Below are 26,223 nucleotides of genomic sequence, written 5' to 3' on the forward strand. Positions count from 1 at the left end.
CAACACTGGAAATAAGGCAAATGAAAGAAATGCCTTCTTTATCACATGGGTTCATCAGGAATCAACACCTCATACTCCTGGGTTCACAAGGACACGACCTCTGCAAAGTGAGTTTAGCACAGGTGAGAGGTGCAGGATTAACTCACTGAGGCTGACAGGGAAGTTCAGATACACTCAACCAAGAGTCTAACAGACTGAACATTAATCTCCTCCTCCAGAGCTTGCAAATACATTCACCTTACAGTTCAATTTAAGTCAAAGGTTTGACTTACAGAATTAAAATTCTGGACTGTCAGGTACCTGTGAAGCATGTAAGTATCAGGACCTAATCATGTTGCAGCCAGGCCAATAGCAGCTCACAGAAGACCTCTCCCTCTCTACCTTCTCTTTCCTTTGCTCTTGCTGCGCTTACCCAAGTGACCACAACAGGACAGAACACATTGAGGAGATCTGACAGGACTTGGACGCAAAAAACCTGGGCAGCTGAGATTTGAGTCAAGGACGAGGTGATAGAAAAGCAAACACCGTGGGTCCCTTTTTATGGGAGGAGCTACCAGAAGTGGTCCTGGGACTCAACTGGTAAGAAGCTTGACAGACATACCAAGATAAACTGCTTACAACAAAACTGAAAAGCACACTTAAACCATAATAAAAACAAAGGAAATAGATTCTTCTTTGATAGACTGCATTTTCTGTATCCTAAGTTTCTTCGGTGTGTCAATAAGGATATGAAACAAAAAATCAGGTATCTTTGGATAAGTCCTACATAACTTCTGTCAATATAAACTAATGGGGATAAGGAAATCATTCTCACAGAGCAAGCTATAAAGTTGCTTGATTAATCAGAAGCTCATTAAAACATAAGATATAGACAAATAAGCATTTTTTTCCCCCAAAGCACTCAGGTGTTCTCCATTGGAGCATTACTGCTTAAATGTTCTGATCTAGTTTCACCTTCTTTGTGACCCAAAGCCAAAGCACTTCAGCTAGTATTTCTGCATCCAGCTCCCTAACGTCTGGACCTAGTACTGTTAGGGTGTACAACAGAACAGACAGGAAATACCAGCGTTACAAGGGCATTATATAAATTAACCAAATGTCCTCATTTGGAATATGGCTGTTAGTTCTGCTCACTGTACCCCAAAAAGTACATACAAAAAGAGTAAAAGATTCAGCAAAAACAATGCAAACGCTGTACAAAAGAAGTAGCCTCCCTTTAGATGATGAGCCCAGGTTCACAAAAACATCCAAGAACAGGGCCCAAGAGGAGTTCCTAGATCACAGTCTACACAGATTGTGCTGCAGCCCTACTTTGGGTTAAAGTCAAAAGCATAATGTACTACTACTGAGCCAGTTCAGCAGAGCACGCTGTCATCAAGAGCTTTCATTCATACTGAAGGACTCCACAACACCAAGAACCCCACAAGCCTGGCTCAGTCTTTTTTAAAATTTAAAATAAGGTAACTGCACGTTGTTGGCCTAGAAAAAAGGTGGAAGGTGGGAGCTTAGCCCCAGCTATCCAAAAATGATAAAGAAACAGTTTGACATCACTGACTCCAGAGACCTCTGTCACACAGAACAAGTCACTGCAGAGCAATACCTTGGTGCATTTCAGCCATCTGAAGTCTCTGTGTCAGGAAAAGGGTCTACCTGCCAACACTGGCAGCTCATCGCACTCATCTCAGAGCACAGATGTGAGCACACCTGCCAGCAGTTACCTGTAACTGATGCAAGGCAACTCACCTCTTTGTTGTACGACTTAACAGACTTTCAAGAGTTCACAGGTTTTTGGCCCTCTGGGTTGATATTTAAAAATCTCCAAGCTAGCTCTGAATTTGGTTATACGTAACTTATCACAGATATGGGGTCAGTAGCTTAATAATGCTTCTATTTGCTTTAGACTATGCTAAACATGTAGTACTTCAAATTCAGGCACGCTATTTTGCTAACAGTACACTCTAAAGCCCTTTTGCTATTTTGTTCTATCTTCTTCTAAACTGCATCAGCACAACGTCACTGGTGTTATCTCAAACTATCACAGCAGGAAGCTCAAAATTAACAAGCCTCCCGATAACCCCAACAACCAGATTTTGACTAAGTGGTACATATTAGACCAGTTATGAGCAATACAAAAATCAGATGACAGAATATTGTTACTAGTTAAATGGTAAGTTCTGACTTCTCTGAACTTCGGGAAAAGAGTTTCAACTTCTTCAGCTCAAGAAAAAAAAAAAAAAATTCAGGCTTTTTCCGATTTACAGAGAGATGGGACTTTCTCTCTCTGCAATAAAGTGACTTCTGATTTGTTTTTTAAATGCCAAGCCACTTTTTGCGAGAAATACTTGTTTACTTGTTGTTCGGAACGCCCAGAAATACAAGAATAAAAGTAACGCACCAGCATCTGTGGGTTTGAGAGAAAAAAACCCCCAACCAACCAAACACGACGTCAGATGCACAGACGCTCAGACTGCTGGCTTAAAAGTTTACTGCAAGATTCTGCCATGTGAGCCGGGAAAGCACGGCAGCCTGGCCCCGTAATTGAAAACACAGGATTCAGGGCCTATGTGTAAACTCGCTGGTGGGATCCCAGCGGCGAGAACTGCTTCCCGCGGGAAGCCAGAGATGAACGCGGAGGGTTTCCCCCCCATCACCCCAACAACGCACCCTGCTCCCCACCAGCTGCATGCCGAGGCCCAGGCGAGGCAGGTCACAGCTCCCGGCCTGCGGGGGGGTGTGTGTGTGTGGGGGGGTGTGTGTGTGTCACACAACTCGGCCCAACTCTGGAAAGTTTTCCCGGAAGGGGGAGGCGCGGGAGGAGGCCCGGCGGGGCGGGGGCAGCCCGGGTCGCCGCGCGGGACCGCACTCACCGTTCAGCCGGGTCTGCCGGTTCGCTCGCACCCGCAGGAAGGTCTGCAGAGGGGAGACAAGAGCGGAGAAGTGTCAGGGCCCCGCGGGTGGCGGATGCAAACGACTCGCCCCCCGCCGGTAAACAAGGCCCGGCCCGGCCCCCCCCGCCCGGCGCATCACCGGGACAACGCGCTGGCCCCGGGCCTGCCCCCCCCCGCCCCGCACCCACCTCTTCCCGGCCCCCGCCGCCGGGCCCCCTCCTGCCGCTCTGCATAGCCGCGGGCGCCGCGGGCGGCCGGCGGGGCAGCGGGGCGGCGGGCCCCGGGGCGGACCCCCCCGCGCGGCCCGGGATGCGGGCGGATACGGCGCGGCCCGGCAGGCGCTGCCGATCAGCCCCCAGCGGCCGCCGCCATGTTGGCCCCGGTCATGTGACCCGCCGCCGAGAGGGTGAAAGTTCACCAGGAAACCGGCGGGGAGAGGCGCGAGAGGAGGAAGTTCCCATGGCAACCGACAGGCGGCAGCAAGGCCCAGCGAGCCCCGGCCAATCAGGACCCAGGGGCCGCTGGAGCCAAGGGGCGCCTGGCCAATCAGGGAGCAGCGGTAACTGGGACCCAAGAGCGCCTGGCCAATCAGAAATCAGGAGCCTCTGGAACACAAGGGCACATGACCAATCAGGGCCCAGGGGCAACTGGAACCTAGGGGCAGATGGCCAATCAGAGTCCAGGAGCAACTGGAAACAGCTTGCCTTGCCCAATAGGGATTGAGCGCCCTTTAGGCCCACGATTACTGGCCAATCAGAGCCCTGGGCCCAACTGTAACCCAAAGGCGCTGGCCAATCAGGCACCAGGAGCAACCACTGTCCCACTTTTCTTGCCCAATTAGGGATGGGGGGCCCTAAGGGACCAAGCACACTTGGCCAATCAGGGCCCACGGGGTAACTTGACCCAAGGGCAGTGTCCAATGGGGGCCCAGAGGCTGCTCCACGGTCCCTGCCCAGCCCCGCCATGTTGCCCCCAGGGTTACTGACCAGGCCCCCTTGGGTACTGGCCTGGGGCAGGGGGGGAAACTGAGGCGAGGTCCCGGGGAGAGGAGCCCCGGCCTTCCCGCCTGTCCCGCGGGCAGAGCACAGCCTGAACGCCAACAGCGTCTGCTGGGGCTGGGCTGGGCAACCCGGCCCGAACCAACCCCAATGGCACCCACCTCCGTTTCGGGGCTCTGAAATCTTCCTGGCCTTCCTGAGGAGAAGTGGCCCCTGCCTTGGGCACGGGGGTACCCAGGCTACAGGTGGAGCGCTGCCACCTCCCCTGTGCTTTTCAGCCTCTTCCCCCTCTTTTCCTTTCTGCATTTCAGCAAACGTGGGCAATCAAACCTGGCTCGTGGATTTCTTTCCCATGTCTGCCCCACAGCTGTGCTAGGGGATGGCCCCAGTGGACCAGCCTGAGGATAGGACAGAGCTAGGGGCTAGAAACTGGGCAGCACAGGCTCCTACACACACAAATCCCATTTGTTCCCCACTCTGCAGACTCCCCAGACTTTGTTTCTTGGAATCAAACCTACGTTTTGGGTCTTCGCTCTGGCACCTGACAGTCTGCCACTCCTTCAGAGGGAAAACACCCCCCCCCCCCCCGCGATATGTTTTGCCGTATCAGAAGACGATGGGCAGTCAGCAAGTTCAGGTGCTGGCTGGAAAGCTTTGCGCAGCGCTGACCTGCATCGTACATCCCAGCGCTCTCTGCAAGCTGAAATGCAGCTGTACTTTCATACATGTGCTTACTTACAAAATCAAAGCTGCTGATTGTTGGTTTTACCCTTCTAATTAATTAGGCTGTCTTTCAGGAGGCATGCTCACCGCTGAGCTCAGGTGGAGGGAGGTGAGCTTTTCCTGGACAAGAATTTTAGGCTTTCAGTTATACTTACTCCACATGTTATTCAGCCACAAATATTCTGTGGGCTCAGTTGACCCATGCAAGGTGGTCTCCCTCTAAGCCTGAAATGTTATTTTTGTAGTATGGTGAATAACTTACAATTTGCTGTTGATTTTTTCACTGGGGATTCAGGGTTGTATCTAAATCTAACTAAAATGGCCTTATTTTTACTTGGAGCACAGAAAAAGTCCCGACGGACAGGACATACTGTATCTCAGAGGAGCACCCACCACTGACCCATACCACAAGGTCCTGCACTACAGCAGCTGCCACCACCTCAGGCTGATCAGTGTCCACGTACCAAGTTCCAGCAACCAGGCTTGGCAGAGGGAAGGCAAGGGGATCCCCCCTCCCCACGTCCCGGAGCCACCCCACCACCTTGCTGAAGCTCCCTTTCAGCATGGGGAGCAATGCAAGCACTGTGCGAGCCTGTATTCCTGTAGCACTCCTATTCATCAATCTCCTTCTTCCCTAAATATCCCCATGGTAAATAAGCATGAGGACTAAGAAAACCAAGCCACAGGAATTCTGAAAACCTATATGCCAATAACTCACTTTCTACCATGTTACCAATACAGTGTATATTCATGATTAGATCACAGATAACAGAAGGGACATTCATAATTCCAGCACACATCTGCATATGGAAAGCTAAATTTTGCAGCCCTTAAAGTCACCACCATGAGAGTCTTCTGCTCTGTTTCCTGAGCATTTCACTTGGTAAGCCAGAAAGACTGAATTCTCATTCATATTGTGGCTTTATTAAGGATACGCTGAGGATTTACACAACCCTGGCACCCACTCTGAGGTCCCTTTACACTGCTAGAGCAGCATAATGCAGCCAGCACAAGCATAAATGAAAATCAGGCCCCAGAGGTCTTTTCTCCCTGCAGTGCAGACTTACAACTCCCATTACACATTTGCATTAAGGGCTGCAACCCTCCATAAAATACACTCACAAACTTAAAACACATTAGAGACTAGCTAGACTCAGCACATAGAGGGGGCTTCTGCTGAGAATATTTGTCCTCAAGTATGACATAATAAAAATTTATAGGAATGGTGGACTGCAAGGGACCACCAATTTCACAGAGACTGAAATCTCGAGTGGAAAGGGAGGGGTGTTCTCCAACAAAGGGAGCCACAGCAAAAGTCTCTTCCATGCCCTTTCAGAAAGAACATGATTTTATTTGTTAGCCTTAATAAACAGGCAGGAAAGAGAGCAGGATTACCTGAATCAGGCATTTCTGTATCTTCTGCAGGGCTTTGCTTCTCTTACTTTGCACCAGGTCTCATCGTTCATAGAAGCGTAAAGTGACTGTGATGTGACACCGAGTTATAACTGAAGGCTACATGGGAATATGTAGCAAACAAGGGAGGATCTGGTCCGTATTTGATAATATAACCAATAAATAGGACAGAGGACAGAATAATGGGCAACAAGTGTACTAATCTGCTACTAATAGGACCTATCTTTAACACATGCTTTAACTGAAGCTGCTCGGTTAAGACCCCCAGCACTGGTCATCAGCCTCTCCCTCTGCAGATCTAAATGCAGACCTGGCACACGTGAAACGGCTGATGCAGGAAGACCTGACTGTCTGCCTGACCCTGGGCACAGGGTATTGCTGCAGAGCACTGCAGGATACAGAGTGATGGGCGTATGCCAAGCTGGTGCAGCCACAGGCCACCCAGCCTGTCCACACAGCAGGTAGAGTCACACTTGGGTCTGTGCTGAAGGCCACCATTAATTTATGTTCAGTTGGGAGTCAAGTGTGCCAGCCTGCCCCCGATATATGGACAGACTTACAACAAGCAAAGCTGTACTTGTTGCTGCTGCCTTTCTCTTCTTTTCTTGCTCCATCTCCCTCAACTTCTACTCATTGCATCACAAGTCAAGACCTGCTGCTCCTCTGGGCAGAGAGTGTTTTATAAAACATGTTGGCATGGCTGTGGATGGTCCAAAACCATTTCTGTTTTGGGTGGGAGTCACAAGTCAGTTCGCTGGGCAGCAGCACACCAGTGAAATGGAGAATTTTGGCCTGCTGCAGGCTGACATCATTCATTGTTGTACAAAAAAATCACTTCTCTGAAAGTTTCCCGGTGGCATGGGGTAAGTAATGACAAACATAGCCATGGCAACGACTGAAATGATGAATATAATGCAACAGAAACCTCTGCAAAGATTTAAAGCAGTTTTGCATGGCTGTGGTTTAAAGTCAGAGCTGGGAGGACTCTGTAGACAAAAGCACGCCTTTGTAGCTATATGAGGGACCAAGTGCTCATGTCCCCACGCTGCAGGCAAGCAAGTTGGGGCAGTGGTGCACAGCCGGGAGCTGGGCTCTCACACATGGAGAGCTGTGAGCACTGGGGCGAGCTGGCTCCCTGCCTAAGGCTGAAACCAGTGACAGCATCTGCCTGCTTACCTGGTATCTGTCGGAATGATGGATGTCATCTGAGGAGTGGGGTGATGCTGTCGGAGAATCTCCTTCCCGCTTGATTGAGGCCGACAACAAAATTGACTGCAAGAGAAAGGAGAAATTCATGCTGTGAGCGTTGCTGAGCTCTCTGCCCCTCGCTAAGCTGTCCTCAAAGCCATGTAGCGCATCTGCCAGGCTGTGGGGCTGCACTGGGACGGACTACTGGGCTGTGGGGCTGGCTCTGCTCTTCCCATGGGACCCTGCCCCACAATGGGAGTGGGCTGCAGGGTCTAGCGAAGTGCAGATGCATCATGCAACATAAGGATGGTCATTTTGTCCCCAGGTCTGGTGGCTGGGGGCGTGAGAACCACACCAGATATTCACATGGTAAGGCGAAGGCGCGTGGACGCGGAGCGGTGCTTACGTGCCCTCGTCCGCCCCTCTAAGTGCCACTAAATCTCTGAATAGCTTTGTAAACTGCACTAAAGCTCTCAGCACCTTTGCAGCGCAACTACCTCTTCCTTCTGTAATGATGCTATTTATTTTAATAAGTAGCACAGAAAAAAAGGGCCTTTTAGAAGGTTAAAAAGATCAGTGATATTTGAGACCTAAGAAATCACTGATAAACTTCAAGTCAATAGTAGGTAAGTCTAAATTCTACACACAGTGAACTCTAGTGGGAAAATTACTGTGGGAGTTTGACAGTGTCTAAAAAAATGTACACTGAGTTGCAAGTGGACTTTATTATTAGAAGAGTTCGAGGAAAAAATGCAATTTAAAATATAAATTAGCTAAACTAGGCTAAATATAGCCCAATACATTGTAAAAAAATGTACACTGGAAATGCAGCTCTCCAGATATTTGTTTCTGAGAATCAGCTGGCAAGATTTGACAATAAATGACTGCTCGGAGATGTGTATGTTTGCGAAGGGAAGTGTAGATATCATCTGAATTGGACAGGTCAAGTGTGGTGACAACATTATTAAAAAGCATAATACCTTGGAGAAAGGCAAGTATTCCAGAAACATTTGCCTCTGGGCTGAAATGAAACGTGAAAAAATGTGCATTTTTTGGAAAGATATGAGCAAGTGGAAAAATGACTCAGCATACAAATCGTTTCAGTCAGCAGGATGCGATCCCCTGGACTCGGACAGCTCTCCCAGTGAGAAAAGCATGGCAGCACAGTCAGTGTGGGCACGGAGGGAGGGCAGGCTCGGGACGGAGGTGGGGGAGAAGGATTTGGGATGCTGGGTTCAATGCCACAGGAATGAGCTGCCAGCCTCGCACGAGGGCAAGAGCCGCATCCCTGTCTGCACTGCTAGTCTCCGCCATAAAACACGGCTCTACTGGCCATGCAGAGACGTGATGTCCTGAAAGGGCTCACAGGAGAATTACCTACTGGGGTGCTCAGTTATCTCCCCGGGCATGGTCCCTCCTGCCAGTGCTGAAGGCTGTGCTGGCCACATCTCGGGGCTGAGCTGAGGAGCATGCCAGGCGCTGGGAGGGCCAGCGGGAGCCCATGGGGCTGGGGGCATGCAGCAAGGGCTGCCCCAAGAGACCAACCTCTGCTTCCCAGGAGAGGGATGGGCAGAGCAGGGGGTTCTCCTGCCTCATATGTTGGCCAAACCCAACTGGTGATTGGTTTTGGTGAGCACCTCATTTATTTCTGGAGAAGCCCTCTGATAACCATGTGAAGCAGAGTGCAGACCCGGAGCTCCTGCTGTTGTTTCTTTATCTTCTAAACAGAGAATGAGGACCATTTCTGAAGAAGCAGGATTGCACATGTCCTACAAAACGGAGGGATGGAGGCTCAAAGTCTTCAGGAGTGACTCAGAACAACAGCCCTGACTGCAGTGGTGCTAACGCCCTTTCCCTCTAATAAGCCAAGCACCCTGGAGCTGGGAGGGTTAAATCCGTTTTGTCTTCCAATGTATTCTGGAGAAGGGGAAAAAATACGCATCTCGCCATTCCTCGGCGACAGACAGACAAACCCTCCCCGCCTCCAGCTCCCCCCTCAGCTTCTGGTAGCTCTAATCCAATATTATTATGTGAAAAATGGTTGGGCTAGCTATGGAGACAGTAAATTAAACGTTATGTATTAGTTTTTGGCGTGTGGTCCCAGGAAGAACGCCGGCCCCATTTATTCCACAAACCTCCTGAGCACCATGGCGATGACCTCTGGAAAAACGCAGGGCTAAACTAATCCCAAAGATGTCAATCTCGAGGCCTCTTCTACATACACTTGCAGTTTAGATTAATAAACTGTCTATTTTTAAATTGTGTGCAAGCACTTCAATTCTAAATACCTCACCAGCATGTTAAACACAGCGTTAGAGATGCCAAGTCACACTTCCCCTTCACTCTTAGGAAACTTGACTTCATTTGTTTTTCTCATTTCTGTGTACTGTGCCACACTTTGCCTTTCAGGCAGCCATGGGGGCAGGCAGGGATGCAGGCTCAGAGGCTAAGGGATTAGGAAAGGCACTCGCCATCAGGGTGACTTTCATTTCTGCATTAGGCCAGTCTCTCTGCCATCCCAATTTTGGCCTCTTTTTTTCCCCAAATCATTGTGTTGGGGCCGTTTGCCGATGGCTGAGCGGCGAGGATGCATGGCCACAGCACGCCAAGCCGCGGATTTGTTGCTCCCTACACCCACACTGCTTGCTCACTCCCACCCAGGATCCAGGCAAGCAGGGAAGGGGCAGTGATACGATCCCCATCCCTCTCTCAACTGGCATCTGGGAAGACAGCTGCGGAGAGAAAAGGCAGCTTTACACATGGCCTCCCAGCCCTTGTGCATGCCCATGCTGCAAAGCAGACCCAAATTGTGGCATCCCACCTCAAAAACATGGCGCTGGGTGCTCTGTGTGCAGACAGGCATGCCGTACGGAGATGCTCCCTACCTCGGGGACCGGCTGCTTCAGCATGGTGGGAACAAGCCTTGATGCCGAGACATTCCTTTTCCCCCTGGGGAAAGGCCACCAGCCAGCTCATCCCCGCAGTTGCCAGTTCAGCCCAGCTCCCCTTCAGGGTGCATCTGAGCAGGGCTATGGGGGTGAGAGCACCCTCCTCCCTCCCTGGTCCCCCCTCCCCTGGCAAACCACGGCTCCCAGCGTCAAAGATGGAGCAAGGGCCTTGTGCGAGCGGCCGTGCAGCCTCATATTTCTCCCTCCCCTTTAAATCATCTCTCCATTGGGTAAAGGCACTCTCTGCGGAGGTTATAAACCCTGAGAGGATCAGCCTGAGCATTACACCTGGGGCAAGCTAAATAAAAAAAGGTCACCGGCGCTTTTTAAACATGGACAAAAAAGCAGTAAAATGTGTTTGGAAAAAAAAATCTGGCATTAAATCATGACTTTTTGCCTGGCTTGCCTCATTAAAAGTGGCCTTTTGGAAGGTAAAATTATCATTGTAAGTGATAAGATCTTTAAGAAAATAATTCACGGCTTCTTCACCCTTTAATATGATAGCCGCCACCGGCTAATTTTTTTCTTAATGGCAACGAGGCCATCAATCTTGTCTGAGCCATGTACTCCCTCCTTTCCCCTGCCCCTCCTGCCGTGCCGGGCAGCCATGGCCCCGCTTGGCGTTTCCTTCCCACCCCTTGGAGCCCAGCTGTGCCGTGCCAAGGGGAAGAGACATGTCTGGATGTATGGCTTTACCCACTTGTGTCCGCAGATCCCAGCAGTAAGCAGAGGCCAGGTAAGCCTTGCTCACACTGTGAGGTTCACACCCTGGTAGCTCCCGATACCCTCCATGGACTGTGCAATTCTGCAGAACTGGGCTGCAGCTTCTGCAAATGTTTCAGCAGTCTCGTTGCAATTAGGAACAAGGTACAGTTTATGTATATAAATACACGGGCAGGTTTGGCATGAATTGAACGTGCATCATGCAGCCAGTGTGCCAGCTGCTGTGATACCAGTCCATCGCTCTCCGGACCTGGTCCTCCCTGCTCGGGTGGAGGAGCTGTGGGCAGCTCCGAGGCGATGCCAGCAAGGGCACGCGTGCCAACGTGCTGCCAGCTCCCAACCCACAGCGAGGGCCCGGGGCAGCACAAGAGGAGGGGACGGGTGTCAGGGTGCAGCCGCCAGCCCGAGGAAATGGATGGAAATTGCCGGCACACACCACCCCCAGCCCTAAGCGCTGCCTCTCGCCAGCAGCTGGGGCAGGTGTCAGCACTGGGAGAGCCCAGCCGGTGCCGCTGACATTCTGCTGCCTCTCAAGGCCAGTCATTTGAGAGTATTAAAGTGCTGGACTCCTGCTTTCTGATAGCCCTGGAAAAACACAGGGAGTCTATTTTTCTTAAACAATCCATCACAGCTGCTGTCAGCAGAACAAATACCCTAACCCCGCTTTTTATGTATCTATATGGCCTTTTTTTATTTTTTTTATTTTGGCACAAAGTGTTCCCTGCTTGATGCATTCAGCTTTAACTCTGCCGTGTAAATAGGTACTTATCACTTAACATGGAGGTGATGGCTTGACATGTTTTCTGTCTCCTGCCCTCCCCTCCACGGTAGGGAAGCCGTCAAAGTGTTGCTAATAGCTGTTATCACTTGGGAACTGTAACCCGAAAGCAATGAGTGATACCAGGCCTTGCTGCGATTTTCCCCCTTAACTCTGCTAGCCATTTTTTATGTTATTGCTGGAGGATCCGTGACACAAAGATGCTACTATTAGAGCTGAGTTTCCTAGAAGCTTTCGGAGGGTCCACATTTGCTCCTGGGAAAGTTAGAGGTAAAATTATCTAGTGGCTTTTAGCTGGCAGAGATAAAGGTGAGATGGAGCTGGGGATGAAAGGCTTAAATGTGAGAAGGGTGTGAATAGTGAACAGAAATAATGGTATCAGCAGCTTCTGGCCTTCACTGAAAGATTCCAGTGGTCCGCAAGCAGAATAAGCTTACAGAAATGTGAGCTACTGATTTATTTCTGTGCATGTTACAGTCACACCTGGGATTGTAATCGAGCTCTGGGTCCTCTTGGGCAAGACACCAGCTACAGGGTGGGGAAAGGGGCCCCTACCAGCAGAACTGCCCATCGGCGCACCAGGGATGGAGGGGGAAAGAGGTCTGGCCAAGGTCTGCCAGGGTCTGCCAGCCTGTCCGGCTCCCCTTTGCAACCACATCCCTCTCCGCTCCTCCTGCCGAATGCAGCGTTTTCCCCCAGACTAATGGGAGGGCACAGCTGTTTGGCCCAAGGGGAGCAAGGGGCTTTGTTTGTTCATGGGGTAATCTGTTTTATGGAATAAAACCTGGCAGAGATTTTTTTTGGAGTGGCTCTGGTATTCATCACCCCAAACTGGCAGGGAGCGCAGCCAGCCGACACTCATCCTACGTAATTTTCCCTCCATTGCATATCTGTGGGCTGTTCTTGTGTCCTCAGCTTGGCCACAGCTTTGCCACAATACTCAGATTTAGCTTTTCAATCTTTCCTTGTAAATCACAGTTACAGGGGAAGGGGGCACAGATACAGCGAGTGCCTTCTCCAACCCCCACAGTGAGTCAATGACACAAGAGAAGGAGTTAAAACCCCAGGGCCCTGACACCCATCCCCTGTTCCTACCACCAGGCATGATACGGAGAAGTTAAATGATGGTGCTAGAAATTTCATCTCGAGTGAGGCAGCTGGGAAGGGCTTAATACAGACATTCTGTCAAGGTTTAAGGCTCCAAATCTTGCTTGCTTCAAAGCTCTTTTTCCTTGGAGGGCTTTAGTGGTCAAATTTCCCTCTAGATGCTGTAATTCTCCCTCAAACTGCTCGGTGAAGCTGTAAAATCATGGGGGTGGGTGGGAGAATCAAAGGGCTCTGGCACTGTGGCTCAGTTCCCAGCTCCGCCGGAGGTCTCGGAGCAGCACGCTGGCTGCCTGCCTGCGGGCACCCTCCGAGGAGCTGGGTGCACACTTAAACAAACCAGCCGCAAGCATCTGCTGGGTGCACGAGATGGATTTTGTTCCTGGCTGTTCACGTTGGTGTTTGTTTGCAGCAAGAGCCAGCGCACGGGCTAGACTGTTAGTGGGAAAGGCAATTTGTAGTCATGTATTAGGAAGCAGCAGCAGAAAATGAATGCTGAATCTGCCACGAGAGCTGGGATGCTTCATGGAGCCCAGCCTCTTCTCCTTCAGTGGTCAGTACCAGCACTTTCACAGGGGATATAAGTTCACCTGCTGAGTGACAGGTAACAGTCTGCAGCTAATACCCTGAAATTTGGGGGCTGAGATCTCTCTGGGCAGAGATGATATCTCACCAAGATGATAGCCCATGGAGGAATAGCCACGGGCCAAACAGGCAGTGACAAGGAAGTGCTCTTAGGTAGTAGCTAGGAGGACCTGGGGATGCTGATTCCCAGAATTACCACCAGCTGCTCAAGGAAAAGCGGGAACAGTTGGACTTACACTGCTGCTACACCTCACCAACATGGGTTCAATCCAACATGTGCTCCTCTCCTGCACAACTCCTTGCAAGAGGCAGCCACGGCAAGAGGGGCAAGGCAAGGGGAGAGCGTGAAGCCCAGGAATGATGCCCAGGGGAACTGCACACTGCTAACAGCTACGTACGGACTCCCAGGCAGCCACAAGCCTGGATGGACCCTGTGGTGTTGTCTGTATGCCTCTGCAAGACATCCCTGCTGCCTCGTCTGCCTGAGACACAGCCTCTGGCCACGCTGGGGAGTGCTGCAGGAAAGCTCTGGGCTCACAGAGGTCTGGGTATGGCTGGCTTGGACACACCTTCAGAAAGTGTCCTCCTGAGTGACTCCGGTGTTGGGCTTCCCTGTGGTGACCCAGGACAACAGTGAAAGGTTAGTGAACAACCACACCAGTGAATGGGACCATGGAGCTGCGGTCTCTAGCTCAGCAAGAGCAAGGACATCCTCTACCCCTTCCCATGGGCGCGAAGCATCTGTTCCCACTGACACTGAAACTTCTCCTTGGTGAAGAATTTCTTTTCCCACCCCTCCTCTTCCTCTTGGTATCTCAGACATGTCATTAGAGAAGGATGCTATGGGTGTCCAGGACTCCCCTTGAAGTCCAATGCCTGAGAAAGATCTTTCCCAGAGCAGGACCACTTGGTGTGCTTTCTGCAAAGGAGATGGGCTTTCAGCACATTTTTGCACCCCTGGCTTCTACAAAGCATAGGCATGAGGCAGCCCAGCAAGAGCAAGCTGTTGCCTTGACCTGTGGGGACTCGTTGGGCTACCCGGCTCTCAGCAACATGAAGATCCAGGCACCAAAGGCTATATCACAAGCCTTGGGGTGGGCATTCAAGCTTGCAATCAGGGACAGAAACTGCAGCTGGGAGGAGACAGTGGTATTCCCCTTGCTATCTGTGGGCCACAGGACTTCTTGCAGACACCAAGCAGCTATCTCAGGCCCTTTTTCCCAGCCAGGGGCTGGCAGAGCCCTGCCTGCTGTCACCAGCTCTCCTAAGTAAGTGGCAGTCAGGGTTGGATAGAAAACTCATCCCAAGGCTCACTGTGCAGGTTTGGCAGCTGCTCATTCAAGTGGCTTGTCCATACTGGCATGGCATGATCAACTGGGCTTGGTCTCTCATAGAAAGCAAAAGAGGATCCTGAACACTGTGGAGCTACGTGGTGCTCAGCGCTGCCCTCCTCCTCCAGTGCTGCCTTCACAGAGAGGGAGCCCAGGCACCGAGCAGTCATGTTGGCTGGAGCTCCCCAGCTCGCAGCCCTTGCCTGGCCATCACTGCCTCCGTTGGCTCCAATAATAGAAGAACCTGATACAATAATCCTGCATTCATCACATCCCATGTTGAGTGATTGGATTTTCTTTGACATATTGCCATGAAAATTGGCCCAGTGCAGTGAGTGACAGCTCTTCAGGGGCAGAAAAGCAGTGAGCAAGGAACATGCGTATACATCTGGGCTTTTATTGCAAGGAGAGATGTTTGCTGGGGCAACTGTGGGGAAGGGATGGGAGCAGAGCCAGGAGACAGAGCATGGGGGGGTTAAATTCCCTGCCCTCAGCTGCCCCGGGAAGAGCCTCAGGCCAGCACAGAAGTGATGGTAGCGATAGGATATGCAAGGGTCCTAAATGAGTCCTAAAGTGGTCTTAAAGCCACCAGTGACCACAAAAATAACATGGCCAGCCTGCACCCCTCCCCAGTTCCCATGTCCCTGAGTGGAACCAGGCTGCCACTGCCCATGCTGCCAGGGGATGCTCCTGAGTGATGGGGAGGTGCAGCCCCTTTCTCCCACTGCTGAGCTGCTGGAGCTGCTGGCCCTTTTGTTGGCACCCGGAGAAGGACCGGCCAGGAAATGTGGCAGTCCCTGCGGTCCTCGCAACCCCTTCCACCAGTGCCCAGGGTGGGAACTGGGACATGGCACAGGTCCCAGCTTTTCCCAGGTGGCGCCTGCCAGACCTCCAGTGATGCCTGTGTGCCTCGGCATGGGCTGCAAGCCCACCCTGGGGGTCTGTCCCCCATCCCTCTGCCTGGGACCCCTGTCAGGGGTGGCCCAGAGGCCCAGCTTTGTCCCCAGCAGGACTTTCTCAGAGGGACTTCACATCCCGATGGGCTATTCCCACCCCATGTTGCAAACACTGAGTGGGCACAAAGGGAAAGAGCAGCCTTCATCTGCCCACCACCCTCCTCCTCAATCCTGCCTGGTTACAAAGGAGCCTTTAATACCAAGCTCAGGTGAAGGTGACAGCGCTGTGCCTTCCCATGCCACACAGGACTTGTCTCCCAGCAAAAGCCACCTAGAAATAATGAATCCTCCTGGGCTGAGAGGCTTTCAAGCTCTCTGAGAAGGGAATGAAAGATTTCCTGATTTCACCCTCTCCCTCCCTGCTCTCCTGGCTTCTTGAAGTTAATGTTCTTAGCCCCAGACGTGACGGGCAAAGGGAAAAGATCCATGTGGTGACAGGGGACGATTGATCTCTTTTACATAGAACAACGCTCCAGTCCCAGTTTAATCCCCTCGCTCAAGGCAAATGGGATTCTTTGTCAATGGAAACTTCAAAAGCCCGGCCCTGCTGCGAGATGGACCTTCTTCTTTATCTGGTCTCTGTCAGTCACTCGCTGCGTTTCCCTCCAAACAGCTAATCTGTCTTCCTAGCCGTCCTTCTCCCTCACAGGCGATGTGTTTGGGACTGTTGAGTTATCTACTCTAAGACCTGACGAGGAGGGAAAGGGAAGCTTGCAGAGTCCAGCTGCTTTAATTTTGTGGGTGCCCTTTCCAACTCCTTCGAGACATCCCAAGGCAGCCTCATGCTCTATGGATTTTCAGTGGCGGGTGGGTTTTGGGATTGCTTTCTGCTCTGCTTGTTTTTCATGGGACAAATAGTCAGGTCTCCACTCTCCTCTCGGTCTCCCCTGGGACAGGGCACGGGAGACAGGGATAGTCACACAGGAGATAGGAATGTCAAAATTTTGGAGCACTACGGAGTATCGCTGTGATCTTTACTTTCCCTTGGAGGGTTTGGGAAATTGTTGGGTTGACCTGGGAGGTATCCCTGCCTGCCAGGAACTCAGGTCAGCACAGTGGTTCCCTGGCCCTGGTGGGGAAGACAAGGTGTTGATGTGCTTGGCAAGACACCCAGCCCCAGGGGGAAAACCTAGAGCTGAAATTTCAGTCTCTCTTTCTGACATCACATGCCAAAAATGACCCAAGGTTTCCAGAAGAAAAAGGGAGAGCAAGACCTGAAGTTGATTCTATTAAAACAAGCAGGAAGACACGTCCTGTGAGATGCCCTGAGCTTCCCTGGGAGCCAGGAGCCTCCCTGACTTGGACTGTGTCACCAGAAGCATAGGAGAGCCTGGACCACTTGCCTTTGCCTGCCTTGGGGAGCACAGCATGGTTTTCAGAGGCTGGGCAATGCCTAGTTGCCCTGCAGTGCTCCATGCCACCCACTTGCCTGCCCAAGCTCTGGTATGATATGAAGTCCAGCTAACAGTAATACTAATTAGTAAATGATGCCCTTTTTGCAGTGATGCCATGATTCTCCATGCATTTTGTATTTTTGCATTCTGAGCCAAGGGGATGGGAGGTGGGTCCTGGGGAGGGGGATACAGCTGAGATGGGGTCTTTTAGTGATTTGGGCTCCTCCTTGGGTGTGCTTCGCTCCCCTGAGGCAGTCCCACTCCCCTCTTCCAAAGCTGGCATATGGCTCTGGCTCCAGGAACTCCCGCACATGATTTCCCAGGCTGAGCTCAGCCCGTGTGTGATCAGCTCTCATTAGCTGTCATTAGACACAATCTGGAGTCTCGGAGCCCGCCGGGTCCTTCAGCTCCACCATCCCTCAGCTGCACGGGGAACGAGAGAGCCCCGTGCAGGGACTCGACTGCTCCAGCCGACTGGGTGCATGGGGGCAGCGGCTTCCCCCAGCGCTGGCTGGCCCCCAAAGTTCCTGGGAGACACTGAGTAGCAGGACAGGGAACGGGCTGGGAAGGCGAGGGCGTGTAAAGAGCATCCCTCAGGGTGGGGGGAAAGTGTTCTGAGTTGCGTTCACTTACCTTGGGGGTGCCCGCTGCCATGGCGTCCTTCAGGATGGAGCTCTTGCTGCCAAGAGAGAAGAGAACGGGGTCAGAGTCACAAAACTGCTGCGGTGGGCAAGGGGGGGAGCGCTTCGAGGGATCTCATGAGGTCAAATAGCAAAGCACATGGCTCCCCTTCCCTGGACCAACGAGAGCCCCCTCGCCCTGACTGGAGGGGCACGGAAAGGAGGGCAGTGCCAACTATTTCTCCAGCTGGAATAAAATGGTGCTACAAGTGGAACGCCCCAAACCCAGGCACACGATGCAGAGTCAAATCCCGACTCTTGCCCTCCTCAGGGGCTTGTACAGCTCCTCTCCCAGCCCTGGGGAAGAGTGGGGAGCAAGCCTGCAGGGGCACAGGGAAGAAAGCCAAGGAGAGGGGAGTGGAGGTGGCGAGCCCTGAGTAGGGTCAGGCACAATAAAAAAAAGGAGGGAAGGAAAAAGGAGGAGATTAAATCGGCGTAAGAGCAAGGGAAAGAAGATCCCCTCATCTCCAGCCACGCCGTGGAGGCAGCAGCTCTGCTGGAGGCTGGAGTGATTTGTTAATTCAGCTTGTTTCCCCATTTAGCAGGGAAGGAGGTCCCCGCCACGGTGCTCCTCCTCGCCTGCCCTCGCCAGCGGGAGATGCTATAGATTTAATAACACCTTCCCCCCTCCAGACAGGTTAAACTTGAAACAATTACATATCAAAGCCGACATGGCGGGGAGGCCTGCACTGTAATTTTTTGGTTATTAAAGTAATCTCTCTCATGTAAATTCTCCTGCTAACATGCTGCAAACAGCATTAGGAAATAAATTATTTCCCCATGATTCGATTTGTCAATGCAAAGCACCTGCAGCAGGCAAAAGGCTCTTGAAATATGTTGCCAAGCCCAGTGCCTGTGCTTGTAAGTGCACGCCGGTGGGGTGGCTGGCTCCCAGCTCCCCATAGCCCCGGGGAGATGATGGATGGGTGCGTGGAGGGGGGAGGTTAGCGGGGGGAGGCGGAGGTTGGGGAAGGGGGGGGAATGGAATTGTGTTTAATAACAAAATTTGTATGCAAGCCTGCATCCCAGGCTAAGGATGAGTGATCGGCAGCCAGAAAGTATTAAAAAGCCTCGCTAAACAGATGCTGACAATAGAACAAGACATATCAAATCAGATCTACTTCAGAAACATTAATATACACATGCACACATGCTCGCCCGCGCGCGCGCGCCCGGCTCCGCACACCCGCGCTCCTTTCTTCTCAATCACAGCAATATGGGAGACATCAATAAATTTTTATGAGACTTTTAGAAGATCAACACGGTACTAGATGTGACAAAAAAGCAATGTGCCTGTCATGTTCGCTTTGTCGGGGACACTTTAGCCCCAGATGCCGAGCTGCAGTGGCAGCGGGAAGAAATTGAATTTGGCTGGCTTTAATCTGCCTTGATTTGGCAGATGGCTGGGTGTTACGAAATGAGCAGGGATGGAGGAAGGTGTTTTCTCCTGGGGCTACAGCCCCCCTCCTCTCCCAGTGCCACTGCCCTCGCCCCCCACCCCAAAATGGGGGAAACACTCAGTTATCCATAGCCATCAGGTCACCCCAAACGCCGCAGCTCTGCTCCTGGAGCAAGCGGCTGCAATTCCTGGGGACCACCGATCGACAGGCTGGGGCATCGCCTCCCTCGCAGCCCCCCTTCCCTAAGGGGATGCGCTGCCAGATGCTTTCTGGGGGGTGCAGGATGCCCCCCGTGCCCTGTCCCCCAGCTCTGCCCCCCCTGCTCTCAGGAGGTGGCACAGAGCAGAGTTGGTTCCCGCTGCCCCCCAAGATGCAGCCCTGGCACCACCTCCAGCCTGCGCCCGAACATGTGCGATGGGAAAGATTTCCACCCCCTCCCCATCTCCAGCACTACCTTGAATTTCTCAGTCGCCCAAAGTGTGAAACAACTTTTTTTTCCTTTTATAATCCAAACGCCAGGTTAAAAAAAACAACTCATTTCCTCCCTTTTCTTGTTAAAGGTGTTTAAAATTATTCCTTTTCGAGGGAAAGAGGAAGAATCTCATTAATTCCTCCCAGAAATGGTTTTACTGCCAGGCAACTTCAGTTTCCAGGATGAGAGTCTTTCTGGTCAGCTGAAAGGCCAAGCCTCTGCCGTTGGAAGTGATGAGGAAGGGGACCTATTTGGATAACTTGGCAGAGTTTATTTTATTCTTCATTTGGAGGATTATTAAAAACCAGCCCCCTCCTTGTGATTTAGCCCCACTCTATTGCTAATAAGAGTTTGCAATTTGTTTTTATTTATTTCCAGAGATGGGTCAGGAATGGTCACAAGCCCTGGTCATCCAGCCCCACGACCCTGCCATTTAAGGGTGCTTTCCTCCATCCCGCTAAACCACCCCCCGACTTACAGTGGCTGCAGCCCCCCGCGACTCTTCAGGATGCTGGCAGCGGGCTGAGAATCGAAAGGCCGTCAGCAAAGAGAAACCTTCCCCTCCATAAACACCGCAGACAAATTAAAAATGGTAAAAGGGAAATCAAGACCTTTAAAGTTCAAACACTTTTCGGTGCCTTTTAAAGTTTTTTCGCTCTAGGCCCTTGCAGAGAGCACAATCTTTGGAGACCTTGGGATTCTCTTTAATCACCCAGCCAGGCTGCAGTGGTCTGAAATGATTACACATTTACATAGTAATAACCCCAACACTCCCCACATTATTTCATGGCTAGCATATTTCCACTCGGCGAGTGATCCATGTGTTTTAAATTATAACCTGTACATAGGAAATTAGTTACTAAGTACGATATTCATGGGCTCGTCTGACACTTCTAATTAAGGTGATTTACACAGAATTATCCTACGAAATAAAAAAATGGTGTTTTGCTAGCTAATAAAATATAATTACTACCCGCTTTTATAAGTTACAGTTAGTTTTAATCTATTTGGGGAATTGTTTATCTAGTTCATTACAGCAAAACAACTTCTTTCCCTTTTAGGCAACCCCCCCAAAGTACCAAAGAAGACAAGAAATGCCCTGGAAAGACCCAGTGATTTGGACAGCCTCCTTCTCTCTCTCTCCCAACAACTTTGCATTTCCAAGTGATACGAGGCTGCTTCCTCTGTGGTTCCCTTTCTCAGGGTTGAGACACCAGTTCTGGCCGTACGTTCAGGCATCCCCACGTGTTTGGGTGCCCTATACCTCTGTGGGGACAAAATAAGGTCCCTGCTCTGGTGCTGCTGGAGGGCTCTGCCCAGCCCTGCAGCTGCATCACCCCTTAACGTTAATGGGAGCTGCACAGCCAGGTCCCCGTGCGCCCTGGGGCGCTCGCCGGGGACCCATCGCTCCTCTATATTAGGGCACATCAGCTTTAAGAGGAACATTTACTCTCAGCAAGGCCCTCCACAACAAAAGCAAGACTCAGGCTACACCACAGACATGCAGATGTCTTTTACCGCTAGGCAGGGATTTGGCTAGGAGCCTCCCCAGATGCAAACGGAAATCCCCTGGCATCTCCCTGAGCGACCCCAAGGGGCTGTTCAGACCCAGCGCTTCAGTTGTGATGTCCCAAAGGGCAAAGGCCAAACATGTGCCCTCCTTACCCACAGTCTTAGGGTTTCTCTACCCCTGCCATGGTCGCTATTACACACAATGACCTTCAAGTTTTGGTTTGGTTTTGTTGTTGTGTTGTTACGGACCTGTCTTCTGGGGTGTGCTTGCCATAGGAAAAAAAAAAAAAAAAAAAAAGGCAATATGAAAGGAGCGGTCCCTTATCAGCCTCATGAATGGAAGCTGCTGCTTCCCCCACAGAAAACCCAGGGCATGAGCTGAAGGTTAAGTGATCTGCTTGTGTTTTACCGTGAGCAAGATGGTACTTGTCCTTTTCCTTTAAGCCTTTGCTCCTGCAAGCTGTTGTAGGAATCCCAGCTTAACTCCAAAAGAAAAGGGAAGTTTTCTGGGTGCCCAAATCAGGAGACAAGCAGAAGCCCTGCTCCCCACGGGAGATGGCTCATCAGCTGCCAGGCAGAGGACCACGACCCAGGGTGTACTCTTGGTGCCTAGAGCCCACCACAGCCAGGCAGGGCTCTCGCTGACCCCCCAGCCCAGGCAGAAGCCCAATGCCAGGCAGCTGCCCCAGGGAAGCAGGGGCAGGAGCCTTTCTCCTCTGCGCTTACCACAGCACACACACACTGCGCTGGCACCGGGACATCATGGCAGCATCCTGGAGCAAGGACTGGAAAGCTCTGTTGCAATTGTAGCTACAGCTTGAGCAAGGAGACTCAGAGAGAGACAGATGTGGTTAGAGGGGAGATCTGAGCACAGAGCTCCCATAAGAGTTGCCTGAAGTCTCAGTGCAACAACAATAAAGCCAGAAACAGCTCCAATACGGCACTTGAGACCACCACAGCTGCTTGGGCTCCCCAAGCATGTTCAAATGAGATTTCTGCAGAGCCCCCACCCAGGGCAAGGCAGGGCTTATGACGAGCATCCATCAAGGAAGGGCTGAGCTCAGTACCTGGCAGCCACCCCCCGGGCAGCACTCCCCACACATAATTAATAACAACTGCAAGAGAAGAAGTTCCTTGAGCTCGGGCAGCTACAGTTGTTTGTGCTCATCCCTTAATGACATTGCAGCCAGAAGAGGTTTAAAGAGGTGGTAAGAGGGCTGCTGCCATGCAGCTGGTGTTTTCCAGCTCTGCAACTCTTCCACAGAACAACTCTCAGCAGCCCTGTGGATTTGATGGGCACCAGCTAGAGCACATGCAGCTCCCAGATGAGATCCTGCAAAGCTAAAAAGTTTCTACAAGCTGCAGCCAATGGATGTATTTCTTAAAAAAAAAATAAATCTAGTGGAAACAATTTATTTTTAGCTGCAGGACTTGCAGCTTGAACACACCGCCTTGGGACGGGAGCCCCGGCAGCAGAACAAGCCTCCTGCAGAGCTGTGCAGACGGCAACACCAGCCGTAAATAAGTAGTCGCTGCATAGAGACAGAATTGGATTTTTGTGAATGCCAGTTTAAATAAGTGGAAGTGTCACTTGAAGCCTAAATAAGGAAATAGGAGTTTGATTTTTTATTTTTTTTTTAAATACATGAGGCCAAATCCTCACCTAGCCACAGGTGACAGCCCTCAGTGCAGCCAGGAGTGATCTGTGTCCTCAGGGGAAGCAGGCTGAGATTTTTAACCTACTGTGGCTCCTCTAGCACACCTGCTCCAAGTGCTGCTCGGAAGATTTCCTGCATCCCATGATGGGGAAAGGGGCTGAGTGATGGTAAAAATTGCCAAAGACGCTGGAGTCAGGACTAGAAACGCTCTGTACCTGCAGTCCCAGACACGCTTCCCAAATGCTTCCCCCGGTCAGTATTCGTGAGGCCTCAGTGCTCAACATGGTCAGCTGTGACAAACCTGACCCCACAGGGCAGCCACCTCCCTCTCCCAAAGAGGTGAAGCTGCAGCAGAAATGCAGTAGGATCATAAAACACTGAGGCATGACATGACTGTGCTAAAATCCCCTATTTGCTCTGTCCCATTCGCACCCCTGGCTCTTTCTCCCCTGCTGGGTTTTTCTCTATCGACCCCTGGTACCCCATGCCCCTGCCAGGAGCCCCCGCTCAGAGCGGGCGACAGGTTTCTGGCTGAGGATGTGATGTGTGCAGGGCGAAGCAGGAGGCTGGGGTGGGAGGGTTGTTTCATTTCTCTCCCACTATTTGAAAAGGAGGTGGCTGGAAAAATAAAGAGAAAAGTCAGAGGGAAAGGTCATGCATTAGATTGATCTGGGGGGCTCTTTGCTACGGTGGCTGTAATGACTGTTTAATTATTCCCAGCTCACGTGGCAGTTCAGAAGAGGCTCTGCAGAAGGCATGCATCGCTTCAGGGCAAATAACTGACTGAAGATTTATTTCTCACCCTTGGGTTTCCATGCATCCCTTCCCAGGCCTCCCGCTACCCTGGGAGTCAGTGGCAGAGGAAGGTTTTGCCCTCCGAGGTCCCAAACCCCAGCCTGCAAACCCGTGCCCTGGAGTCAGGGAGTGGGTGGTGGGTACCACGGGTCTGAAGGTACTTCAGGGAGTGTTCATAGCACTTTCAGGGCACTGCATGAGCAAGGGGATATATGACCCACAAATTTTTTCACCCACTGTGCTACTCTGGAAGCCCTGACCCATGAGAAGTGCTCTCACCCATGGATTATAGGCAATAGCCTCTGCCTGTCTGGAGGTCTACCATGGGAGGAGAGGAATGGGGCATCTCTAAGCAGGACAAGTAGTTGCGTGGCTTGTGCTCTCTCTGCTGGAGAAGCCACGGATGAAGGGTCCCGGCTGCTGTCACTGCCACCCTCTGAGTGCATGGGAGAAAGCTGGAGGGTCTCTCTTCCCTTTCTGTCCATGATTAATCTGCCACAGCAAGGGGCAGGGACACAAATCAGAGGGGGGATGAAAGAGGATAAATCCACGGTATCAGCAGCACCACATTTGCTAGATAATAAACAGACTCCTCTCCTCATAAATTTCCCTCCATTCCCCCATGGTTCCCTGCCACTGACGCTGGCAGACATGGAGCTGGGCTGATCCTGGCCTTTCTGGTGTCCTGGCTGGTGGGGAGAGCCGTGGCTCTGCCGAGGAAACCTGGGACCCTCCACCCGGGCTGGCCGCCTTCACCCCCTGCACACACTGGGGTGCAGCGGGGGCTGTAGGGTGGCACAGCAAGGCCCCATCCAAGCTCATGGGCTTTAGACAGTGCATGGGACACCTGAGCTGACTGCGATGAGGTGATTCGTACCAGCACATGAAATGGGTGGGAGAAGAACTAGAGACACCAAGCACTCTTTAATTTACTTGGTATTTCCATTCTCCATCTCAGCCCACCCCAGGTGTGGCTTGTTCTCTCTCCCTGCCCTGGCACAACACCATGTCCTCACTCCTCATTTTGGCAGCAGCCAGCTCACCCACTTCTCCACACCCCATGTGGGGATGTGACCCTGTTAGCTGCCTCGTGGTGGCAGGTGGCCCTGTGCCCTGCTCAGGTATCACCAAGAAGCTGACACTTCCAGACAGGTTTCTCCAGTGACGGCGTGTGTTTAATTTAAGTCTGACAGGAGTCACACTGCTGGAGAAAGGTTCAGGTGATGCCACTTCTTGTGCACCTGGAGATGCGTCCCTGCCTGAATCTGGACACCCATGACCACAGAGCTGAGGTCCCACGCTGAACACCTCTGCCATGGGATGCCCTGCTGCTGCCGTGGGGCAGGACCCACTCCCCGGGGGCTCGGGGCAGAGCAGGATGCGAACGACCCCTTCTGCGTCCCCAGAGCAAAGCAGCAGCTCCCAAGCACCGGCAGCCTGGTTTTGCTGGGGGACGTTGGCAGCGGGACGAACCCCAGATGCCGCACGTGCCGCTGGGGTGCTGGCTGCTGCGGTCGGGTCTCTCCCTGGAGCAGCTGGGCATTGCGCGGGGGCTCACGCGTGCCGGGACTCGCCCATGGGGAGAGCACGGGGGAGACATCACAGGTAATGAACTGCTCAGCTGGTCACCTTGGAGGGTTCCAGAGCCCTCCGGGAAAGCCCCCGGGAGCCCCGGACTGGCCGGCCGCCTTCCCCACGGCCCGGGGAGAGGGTGCTGCAGGGGAAGAACCCAGTCCCGCCTCGCAAAGCACTGTCAAGCACTTAATAGTACCTGTCCCCACCATCTCCCTGGCCTGGATTTATGCCTTGAGGGGTCACCTCTGGTGAGACTCTAATAACACGACTTTATTAGCTTTCTTGTTCCTTCTTTAAGATACAGTAGCAAGGGGGGAGGAGGGCAGCGGCACCTCGGGAAGGAGTGGGGGCGTTCGGATAGGAAGCAGCTGCCCTCGCGATTCCCCTTCTCGGTGACAAGGGGGAGAGGGAGAAAAATGATGCTCCCTCGAAATTTATCATGCACCCAATTACAATGTTAATTGGCAAGTCCCAGAAATCAATTAATTCGCAAATTTTTTTCAATTAAAAATTAAGATAAATCATAAAACGTTATTAAGCAAAGGCCAAACTCCGTGAACTTTTTTTTTTGTAGGCATCTGGGTTTTTTTTTAATTTAAATAAAAAAAAGAGCTGTGTTGCCAAGGCCCGATGCCCTTGAGTGCCTTTGCTGAAGCGCAGGGGGCTGTCATCAGCAGGACTGGGCTGAAGACAGATAAAAAAATATCGACCAGTCGGACACACTGCTTCTGCTTTATTGATCAGGCGGGAATTTAACTTGCTGTGCATATCCACCGTGTCAGCAAGGGCCACGGGCGAAATTAAAAGTACTTGGCTTGGAGATGTCGCCTTGATACCGGGGGGTGGGGAGAGAGGGAGGGAGGGGGAAGAACATGGGGAGAAAGGGAAGAAAGGAAAGGCAGAGGGTGGAAAAAGAAGAGGGAAAAAGAAGGAAGAAAAAAGACAGAAGTTGAGGATCAGGAGGTTGCAATGCCTGCTTTTCCCTGGTTGCAATCTCACTTGTTGGCCAGAGCTCCTTGCCCTCTCTGGAGCACTCGCAGGTGTCTACTGCATGTAAGGAAGGGAATCAGCATGTATTTTAATGGAGCTTTGGAAAAAAACC

The 26,223-nt window shown here is 51.8% G+C and overlaps 2 protein-coding genes and 1 long non-coding RNA gene across 6 annotated transcripts in view; 1 reads left to right on the forward strand and 2 right to left on the reverse strand.

Moving 5' to 3' along the window:
• The window catches only part of RPS8 (ribosomal protein S8), a 167,795-nt gene that overhangs the window by 109,828 nt on the left and 31,744 nt on the right, over nucleotides 1–26,223 (reverse strand). The window lies entirely within an intron of this gene.
• RNF220 (ring finger protein 220) overlaps nucleotides 1–26,223 on the reverse strand; it is a 228,215-nt gene that overhangs the window by 57,480 nt on the left and 144,512 nt on the right. For 3 of the 4 annotated variants that reach the window (XM_069788912.1, XM_069788911.1, XM_069788909.1), the window contains 3 exons: nucleotides 17,663–17,708; nucleotides 7,199–7,294; nucleotides 2,868–2,910 (listed from right to left, as the gene is read on the reverse strand). In XM_069788912.1, coding sequence (XP_069645013.1) covers nucleotides 2,868–2,910; nucleotides 7,199–7,294; nucleotides 17,663–17,708 — 185 coding nt within the window. Of the gene's footprint in view, nucleotides 1–2,867; nucleotides 2,911–3,076; nucleotides 3,292–7,198; nucleotides 7,295–17,662; nucleotides 17,709–26,223 lie in introns of those variants that run through there. The other variant, XM_069788913.1, reaches the window with a different exon arrangement.
• Nucleotides 2,869–9,469, forward strand: LOC138686388 (uncharacterized). Its single transcript, XR_011325719.1, has 2 exons — nucleotides 2,869–2,985; nucleotides 8,315–9,469. It is a non-coding gene; the product is annotated as an uncharacterized lncRNA (long non-coding RNA).

The sequence above is a fragment of the Haliaeetus albicilla genome, chromosome 8 (genome assembly GCF_947461875.1).
Source record: "Haliaeetus albicilla chromosome 8, bHalAlb1.1, whole genome shotgun sequence".
NCBI lineage: Eukaryota > Metazoa > Chordata > Aves > Accipitriformes > Accipitridae > Haliaeetus > Haliaeetus albicilla.